The 10,477-nt window shown below is 36.8% G+C and overlaps 1 protein-coding gene across 1 annotated transcript; it reads right to left on the bottom strand.

The window, feature by feature from the left end:
- Positions 1–4,124: 4,124 nt before the first annotated feature.
- On the bottom strand, positions 4,125–7,606 carry LOC149536047 (histone-lysine N-methyltransferase, H3 lysine-9 specific SUVH1-like). The gene has a single exon (XM_089804882.1). It carries the CDS (start codon positions 6,694–6,696, stop codon positions 4,366–4,368), a length of 2,331 nt encoding a protein of 776 aa, XP_089661008.1. The 5' UTR covers positions 6,697–7,606; the 3' UTR covers positions 4,125–4,365.
- Between the last annotated feature and the right edge of the window lie 2,871 nt (positions 7,607–10,477).

Genomic DNA, 10,477 nt, shown 5'->3' with positions numbered 1-10,477 from the left:
CTTATACCTCTGGATGCTCCTGCATCAGAAAACTATATATATATATATGGAGAATCTGTTTATCTAAAACTTCTCATGCCATTTTACATTCATCACATTGCTCTTGCAGTTGCTATATTTCCGGTATAACTCACTGACAAAAGACATTACTGAAGCATCCAAAGATTCAAGTTCAAACATATGAAATTAACTTCTCTAGGCATTAGTATTAAGATTAGATGCAATTTCAATTTCTTATATTTCATATTTGCAATAATGAATGTCAATCCGTCTGGCCTGCCACACTGCTCTCTGTTTTTCCTAATTTGATTTCATTTCTCATGGGCCCAATGGACACTGCAACTGCGCTTCATGTCATCAGAGCACACATTTACTGCAACATGTATTTCTACATGTAACACAAATGTCAAATAATGTCATGTGAATGTCCAATAATCATCAAATGCTAAATAATATTAGGACAAAACTCAGACATCAACATGTGTGCACGTGTAAAGCACTTCCATATTCTAACAATTATGTTGAGCATTGTAATCTACAGTAAAATCAAATACTGCCCCCAACAAAATCTGACTGTATATTTTATTAAAAATGCAAAGCATGCAAGAATGCACTTAAGAATGTCAATTAAACTAGACCGGTTGCTTAAATAGTAAATGCTATCCACCCAACTTATCCCCTGCAGACACTAATAGTGTTATTTCATTCACATTGTTGTTTAAATCAAACCATCCAGAGCCCAATATTCATTTTAAAAAAACAAGTCCTTTTTTTTAATGCATATATGCATACACACAAAATATGAATGACACACATAATATGAAAACAATTATGCCAGTCCAGCAAAGGTAAGTATGAAAATATTGGAAACATTTAAACCATCGAAACATGAGGACATGCCCCCAATTTTCATGTCTCGAGGAGAGGAACATCTCTGGGACATGGAGGCAGGACATTCCCCCACCAAATTGCAGCTGCCACCAGGACATCAAGGACGGCAAGGACGGCAGGACATCCTAGGGACTACCACGAGTCCCCTGACTGTCCCAAGGATGCCTAGGAGTCCATAGCCCCCACTTAGAAACGTGCTCTTAGGCAAAAAATAGTGAAAATTTTATGGAAATGGCATTCAAAATGAAGGTTTGTGAGGTTTTTACAGGCTTATTTGCAGTTGTTCGCAGGGGCTCCACTCCTTGCTCTGCCCAATATTGCAACAAGTGTGCTGCCCCTTGACCCTACTAGGGGTTCTACCCCTAGACCCCCACAAGGGACTCATCCCCTTGACCCCAAACCTCCACCCACCATTCTTACTGATTAAGCAATCATTTCCATGTTTTTTATGTTTATTAGTTTAAACTTTAAACCTCACTTAGTATGCCAAAATTTCATTTGCAATTCTTATACGTACTCTTGGATTTGCATTTTGCTCCCAAAGATCCAAAACCCTAACCACCATTACTAATGTTCAAATTTCAATGTAATCATTTTCATGTTTTTAGTGTTTGCTAGTGTAGACTTTACATAGTGTGGGAAAGCTTTATTTACAGTTCTTAGACTTACTCCTTGCACATCTTTTTATAGCTCATCTTTCAAGTAGTATATGTTTTTGCTTCATCCCTCAAGCTCCTGCCACCCCGAAACTTAGGCCCTTGGTCTCCTGCCCCTCCCATTAAGAAATTTGATGGAACATTGATTGAAACAAAATTTCAAATATTTGGTGATTCTGAAATACACTTGCAAAGAAATTTGTACCTGCATTTGTATAAGTTCGACAGACTTGTAAGCTTATAGGTTTAGTTTCCTTGCATGTTTGCCTCTCATATTGGCATGACAACTTCCTCTACAACATTTTGTTTCTTATCAATTTCTTTTAACATTCTGATGATGACTGATTATTTCCTCGTCAGTAATGTCAAATGCTCCTCACTGCCAGCGCTTTTGTCAATCCAATATGTGTGATACAGCTTCCCTTAAAGATAGGATGATTCCTTCTATCATTATGGTATTAGATTTACAGCTTCCTTAGATAGTAAAGTGAAAAAGTAAATAATATAGCACACACGTGAGAAGGAATCACCAAGACACCTTTGACACCAAAGTTAGGCACAAGGCACATCAATGGTAACAATAGAAACTAGAAAATGTCTATAATTCATTTTTTCGAAATCAAGCCAACTTGAAACCCAAAACGCCCATCATACAATTTTACAATTTTCCATGGGTTTTGAAAATCTTGCACTAGAAAAATGGAATTAAAATTATAATAAATAGCCAACAGAGCCTTAAGTACAATGAAAATATAAAATAAGTTAGCTTATTTTTAGACTGCACAAATCAGTTAGTCCCCCGATAACCTACAGTGATGGATGAAAAATTTAACACGAACAGTACTGCTGATGCAACACATACTAAAGTACCACATGCACAAGGGTGAGTCCAGACCATGTGCCCTTGTGCCTACCACAAGAAGCATTCACCAATCAATCCAGGCCCCCAGCCCCTAAAATAAGTTCTCTTATAATAGTCAATCTATTTATGGAGGCAAGGATTGCTTTGGCAACCTCAATGCTCACATAACCATTCACAGCACCATTCCTCAATTATCTGGGTGGCTCTCACAGTGCCATCATTAATATTAGAGAGGCTCCCATAAGCACATTGACTGGCAGGGTTAGAAGGGTTGAGTATAGCAAATTGTTTTTGAGATAAATGCATGGCAATTCAATTTGTTACCATTGATCCAGGTTATGCTGCTAATATTTAATTCCTGTGGTTCATATGCATGATCAAAATGGATTGTGGCTGGTTACTAACCAAGGTAACGCTGCTTATATTTAATACCTGCAACTCATGCATGATTGATATTAATTGTGGCTGGTTTCTGGTCAAGATTGAGGTGTTCATCCATAGTTAACACAATTTATAATGCCTTTACAGCTGCTAAGATTTTCCTTAGAATCTACAATCTGGCTTGTTGAGCAAAAATTGTTTTGTGAATAGAGATGCAATGTATCTGAGAGCCGCTTCACCAGAGCTGAGTATTAAGTGTGTTTTATTTTGTGAGATTGATGATCTATAATAGCTGCATAAATAATTCCAATTTTACAAGAGCGTGACAATTCAGGCTATATGTGGAGCAAACCCTTGCAAAATATTGAAATAAATAAAAATAAATAGATATCAGAAATATTACAATATCTTTTTTAAAAGACAGTGTAATGAGAGCAAAAACACCAAAAAGTGAAAAAGCAAAAAGATTGCCAAGAAAGTGTGTTTTGATTTTCCTCTATGTCGACCATGGAATACAAGGTCCTCCATGCGTACCCAAGATACAGGACCTGTCAACTCTAAATTAATGAAAACAAAATCACAGTTCCTAGATTCAGTAGGTTGCAAACATTAAACACAAAAGAAGGCAATTTCAAGAACATTCCACCGAGTACATATAATATTATATGGAAAACATATATTACTTTCTATGTTACTTCAAAAAAACCAAAGCTCCCATTAAATTTGTTGAATTGAACCAAACAAAAATTTGCATAAATGCAAAAGGAATCAATCATTCCATTTATTCGTGTTGTCATGTAAAAAAGGGCAGGTACAGTTCAAGGATATAGAAGAGGTAGAAAGCACCTCAAGTTTCTAGCTACAAATATTGGTAATTTTTGATGTGTTTTACAACATCAGATGATTAGACAGATATATTTTGAGTGAATGACCTTGTTTTGACTGAGGCATTCTCTTCAGGGTAAACACAGCACAAATGAATATGTCATCATATAGAAACTTTTGCCACTAGAAAATGCACTTAAAACTGAGGAATGTGAAGAATTGAATATTTGGAAATTAAATTTTTATAAGAAAAAGAAATGATCGACAGAATCTCCTAATATGATAGTGTACCTTACTTTTCTATGACCTTGTATAACTGTAGTAGTATTTATGACTTCAGAGAACCCTGCCATTATGAAGTGGTAAGGTGTCGTAAACAACTTTCTAAAAATCAGACTGGTCTATAGTTTATTTCTCAAGTTTTCAACAACATTACTGAATTGAAAACTATGACATGCATACAAAATTCTGGGATATCAACAAGCTCACTGCATGATCAAGAGCCTTGATTCACTAAATACTTGGTTAATTCAAAATTGGCATATGCCTATACTCATTAACAATGGCAAGCATATTTACCAATTTAGGAAAGCTATACATGGGCCTTCATTCAACTGCTTGTGCATTTTAATACCACTTTTAGCTTTCACCATCTTCTATTACATTAATGATTATGGTGTAAAGAATCTTGATTCTCAAAAAAGTATATAGAGTGATTTGCTTTTTCAAAACATACCCACCACAAGAACCCTAAAAAAACTTCCCCTTACAATCAGATGCTCCACACAAGCATGCCTTGCTTTTTCCAGATTTTCTGTTATGGGATGCACCATAATCAAATGTAAGCTCTCTAAGTGGAGGAATATTTTCAATGGCAAAAAGCATAATGTGTGGGAACTGGATATCATGATAATCATAAACAACAGCCTGATGAAATAGATTAGGAGAGCAACTATGATTCATGAAGCGTGAAACATTTCCCATTCTGTTAGCATCAATAGCAATGTGAAATCGTACAGCAGTATTGGGAGCCCCTCCATAAAGAATATCAGAAGCACCCGTGCAATCTATCTGGTTTCTCTGCATGTGGTTTGCATGGAGTAGATAATCATTGTCTTCATCCTCCTCCTCTGTATCACTGTCTGAAAATACTTCACCAGTGTATTCACAAACAAAACTGCCAGCAGGTATTGGGTCCCAAGAACGGACACCCCAGCCTCTGTCATGTGTTTTGAACACTTCCAAATGGTTTTTCAAACCTTTCTGCGACACTCTATTGCGACAACTTGTAGAACACCTACAGTGATCACTGCATTCATAGACTATATGTTTCCATTTTACAAGATACCCATTTGAATTGTATGGCATTTCACCTCCGTTAAGTGAAATACAAGAGCAGTTCTCGCCAGGAACACAACCACTCTTACAATCACAACCCTGAGAAGGCTCTAATTTGCCAACAGAGTGTGAATACCTAACTTTTCTAATATATTCAAAAATTCCTGGCCCTTTGTCATCGTCAATATTATTAACTAGACAAACAGGAATATTTTCATTCTTTACTGATATATCTGATAGAAGAAGACCTTGCCTCACAGATGGTTGCGATTTCCATTGCCGTGTTGCTCTCAAAAGTGCAGAACCCAACTCAGGTTGGCCCTGGATTCGCTGCAATTTATACTTAAATACACTGAATCCCGATCTTCCTTTATCTAGCCACGACTCTTGAACCATGTATAGACCATCATAAAAATATGTCTTACCAGATGGACTCGCACCATCCTTCATGCCACGAATCACCCGAATCTGAATACCATGATGCATACTCCGTTCCAATGCAAGATTACCCCTCTCAAGCTTCTGATCGTTTGTTTGCTTCTTGTCTGTCATGTAATTGTTACCCCCTTGCCCTGTATAGATTAGTGTTTCACCATCATCCTCATTATCTTCATATCCACCAGAGGAAATGATGCTAGTAGCCACAGGCTCACTCCACTCATTGAATCTTGCATTGATGTAATCAATTCCCGCCATAACAGGCCCATGCAAACCAATCACACACAATTCCATTCTGAAGTAGAAAAGATCGCCCACATCAACACCAGGCACAGATCCTATGATCCTTCTATCCCTATTCACACAGAGACCTCTATCCATCATAATGGTCCCTGCTTTAAGGTCGGGCCTCTTACAGCTACCACTCACAGATACTTCCTTACAGGCCTCGTCATCCTGAACTAGTTTCCGCCGCAGCGAATCATAAATGATGAGAGCCCTCCTCACCATCTTCCTGTCCAATGCAGCTGAAGTTTGTCCCTCTCCTCCCTCTGGTGACCGGAATACAGTTGTGCCCTTAGCCCTGGACTCTGAACGTTTTCTTCGCTTCTTACCATTTGATGACTCTATGCCAATTGAAGTTTCCTCTTCCCCCAAATTCTTACCCTTGGCTGAACCTGGGATTTTGGGGGTTCTGGGGGTTTTAGGAGTTTTGCTGATTTTGGGGTTTTGAGTGGGTGTAAAGCCATCCTCCTGACCAGTAAGCTCACTCCTTGGCACATCCTGCTCAGCTATTGGTGCTGCCATTGTAACGGTATCTTCCCGATCAAAAACCTCACTCTTTGGTACACTCTGATTGACCCTTGGAGTTGTCTTTTTCTGGGCATCAAGAGAAATGACATTATTCTCCAAAGGTTGCTCCGCATTGCTTACAGGATCATTGCTTAAAGGACCATTGCTTACAGAACCATTCCTTACAGAATTGTCAATACAGCTGGTGGTTTTGCCACAATTTCTCAGGTAATTCCGAACTGCAGACCGCTGAGCCCGTTTCTCCTTGCTTGCAGTTTCCTGCTCTAATTTTCTCTGTGCCTCCACAGGATCAAAGGCAGGCGGATTCATAGGGGAAACCCCGCCTGCTGCTGCGAATTGAGAGGCAAAAGGCGAAAATGGTGAAACATAGATGAAAGGAGCGCATCCAGGTGGAGCGGGTGGAGGACACATGGGAGGAATGGCCCGCAAGGGGGCCACGTCTAGAACAGGGGGGGCCGATCCTGAACCGGAGGGCTTGCCATGAGAATTCATAGCTTCCAATTTCTAGTCCAAAGAAACTCCAATAGCTGTCAAAACTCTAGAAACCTTGCACTCTCCTCTAGTGTTTCAAGCTTACAAGTTATCTCAAAATCCTTCCCTTTACCTACTTGCTTGCAGGTTTTAAGATTAAAATTTCCTTTAATCTCTACGCTACACCACTTTCTGGCAGGTTTTAAGATAGCAAAATTCCTATGAAACGTATTCTATACTCGGTTACCCTGTAGCTTTCCAGACCCAATTTTACTTTCTTGAAAGTTTACTGAACCAAAATCGCACAACAAAATGAATAAACAAGAATAAAAATTACTAACCACCCAACACCAGTGCAGAGACCAACATTAGGTCCATATAAATCCACCTCACAATTTTGTCCCTGCAGCTTGCGTCTTTAATTCCACGGCCAAAAATGTTTCAAAACAACGGACAATTCCGGTGCCCCAGTGCAATCAAAAGATGTAGGTATCCAAAAACCCGTGGCCATGCCACGCCTAGACCACACTCGTTTTCCGAGCTTTAAACACCTCAGAAATGGGCGCAGCGATTCCGGGACCTTGAATTTTTATATTCGATTTCTTTCCCTCCTCGTGCTCTGAAAATTACGTGCAGTATTGTATTTGGTATTTATCTATGTGATTTACTAAGATGCAGCTCTTTAAACGAAAATTTCAGCTATCTGGCTCGATAGATTCGCTGTCAGGCGGAAAACGTACTTAAATTCGCAACGACAATCGATGGCGTCGAATCACAGGGAAAAATAAACCTACGGCTCGCGTGCATCGACAACCTGAATTTGTTTTGCCGGGATTCGAACGCGGGTCTTTGGACTTGGAATGCTTTCGTCACTCCCGCCTGAAAATTACTTCACCTGTTCAATTTGGTATTTCCCTATACTGACCAATTTTTTTCAGATTTTCAAATTAGTAATTTTTTATATACTATAAAATCTACAGTGATTCCTCCATTATTTGCTCAAAATGTTTAAAAGTAAAAACTTTAAAATTACATTGGATACAAAGGTTAATGCCTTGTCTAATCCATTTGAAATTAGGGATTGTTTTTGAAATACTGTAAAATCTACCGGGATCTTTTCTAGAAAGGATTAAAAGTACAAATAAAAAACACAAGTTTACATCGGATACCAAAGCTTAATGCCTTGTGTAATCCGTTTGAAATGAAAAAGAACATCATTACTTCAGTACCTTAGCCTCCATTTGTTCATCATGCAAGGGGTGCATTGACACGAAACATAGTAATGGATGAAGGATGAGACAATAAAAGGAGTAGGAAAATAAAATATATTGATTATGTATTATAAGGGTAGGTGTAAATATCATTGTAAGGAAAATTGAAATGTGGACAAAATATCTATTCTACTCATGATGTAGGGGAGGACATGTGCTAAAGGGTGGGCAAGGAAAGTAATAGTATGGGTAAAATGTTTACTGAATGGATGGCATAGAAGAGGGTAGCTCAAATATGGGTATAAAGAAAGGGGTAAAAATGGAGACAAAATGTCACTAACATAATTGTAATATTGATAAAGTGTGTCTTTTTTTTACAAATTATTCATTTTTTACATATACTTCTATATAATTTGTTATAGCATGTCTAAGAATATAAAAACTAATTCTTTGATTTAAAGACTAAAGTTATATAGTTGCGTGTTCACAAATAAAGTTATTGTGGAAAGAATATTAAAAGAAAATTAATTTAAAAAATCAGATATATGACAGCTAATTCACATTTGCGTGCATGATGTAGAGATGTCTATATAGATATCAATTCATATATATTTATTAATTAGAACAAAAATTGAAAAGTAGTTATGTTTTTAAATTTAATTTATTAAATAAATACAAACAAATTGGTAAAAGGTAGAGATGTCTATATAGATATCAATTCATATATATTCATTAATTAGAACAAAAATTGAAAAGTAGTTATGTTTTTAAATTTAATTTATTAAATAAATACAAAGAAATTGGTAAAAGTGCAAACCTTGCACTTTGATGTCCCACGCATGTCATTTCACACATCATAAATGCATAGTTATAGCACTTAAATTTATATGTTTGGTGTATAAATTAATTTCACCTACCATTCACTACTATATGTCACCGTAGACCACCTCATGTTGTATCATTGCACATTCCACAACATTTTGGTAAAGATGAGTAATTTGTGTTACATGGCCTAGATCTCCAAATTCAACTTCAATTTGGCATAATAGGGTTTACCATTTTGTAAAATTGACATATTATAACTACACAGATTGTTGGAGTTTCTTAAAATAAGTCTTGTTGTAATTAGGATTTCATAAGAAGTGGTTCAAATGGATGATGTCATGTACTACAAGTGCAAAATTCTTAATTTTAGTAAATGGTACACCTTGTATTTTTTTTCTTTACCACAAGGTGTCAGACAAGGTGATCCTCTATCACCTTTTCTATTTATTATCCTGGTGGAGGGCCCTAGTAGATTAATCCAACAAAAATATAGGGTTGGCATTTGGGAAGGAGTTATAATTCACCAATTGTTGCTGACAATTATAACCTATTTGTTGATAATTATTTATTATTTGGTAGCCAAAGCTTTAACAAAAGCTAAAGTCATCAAGGATAAATTCAATGGATATTGTCAACTCTTGGGACAGAAATTGAACTACACTTACTAACAAATCTTCTTTAATATAAACAAGGCTACAAGAGCGATAATTCAGAGATGTTTTGGTTTTATTGTGGCTTAGACACTATTTAAGTATTTGGGAATTATTTTCTTCCAATGGGAGGGAAAAGAAGCATATTGGGTGAATGTTAGATACAAACCATTATAGATAGGATTGCATCATGGAAGGCAAGATGGCTCTCTTTACCATTCCAAACTATGTAATGTTAGTACTTTTGGCACTAACAAGAGTCGTGGATATATTAATGGTAGGTTGATTTCTTTGTATATTTATGTTTTCATCATATGCTTAACCCTTTTATGTCCTTTACAGTTGTGATACTCATTCAATGTGTTACATTGCATGCATTCTTCCTCAATCCACATAGTGTATTCCAAATTATCTCTATTGAAGTGTTAGTGCTTGTGGAGGACTACAAATGCTTAAACCTCAAGATACTAGTGTTGGGGAGTTCTCATTGTCTGGATCATATCTCAACCATCATTTTAGGGTCTCATTTAAGCTGATGTTGAGGGAAAAAGAATGCATAGTGAGGAGTGTTGTGGGTGATGGAATTCTTATGTCAAGAAAATGAAGATACGTTTATCACTCACAAATTGTTTTTGTTTTTCTTTCGAGTGTGTTTGATGTAATGCAAGATAATAAGGATGAGTTTGTCAACATGGATAGTCTAGGTGTGGCCATAAGAAAGTATAGCTTACTTGGATTAGAAGTTTGAGTTGCTACTCTTTTTCTTGTTCATTTCTTAGAAGAGAAAATTGAGTATGTGAGGTTGCTTGACATTTTGAAAGTGCGGATGGTAAATTCTTTGGAATATAGATGTGTGTTCTTTTAGAGATCTTTCCTTCAAATATTGTGTCATCTACATCTATTTTGTTTTATGCAACTATTGTTATTCTACACTTCTATACAAAAGGACGTCCCTCAAGGATGATTTGTGCATCAATTTTTGAGTGGAAGCCCTATTTTTTAGGTAAAGAAAACAAAGGCAAGGGCATGGTTGTTGATGAGGATGTGGTTGATTCTTCCAAGATGTCAAGTATTGTTAGTCATTATGTTTATGAGTTTTTATGAAGTCTCTAAACT

This window comes from Cupressus sempervirens, chromosome 10 (assembly GCF_028749045.1).
Source record: "Cupressus sempervirens isolate cs-2001-9-10 chromosome 10, ASM2874904v1, whole genome shotgun sequence".
NCBI classification, from domain to species: Eukaryota; Viridiplantae; Streptophyta; class Pinopsida; order Cupressales; family Cupressaceae; genus Cupressus; species Cupressus sempervirens.
The sequence above is the reverse complement of the archived record's forward strand: the minus strand, read 5'-3'. Positions and strand labels throughout refer to the sequence as shown.

Coding starts and splice junctions, on each gene's coding strand:
- LOC149536047 (XM_089804882.1), bottom strand. CDS start 6,696: ATGAATTCTCATGGCAAGCCCTCCGGTTCAGGATCGGCCCCCCCTGTT.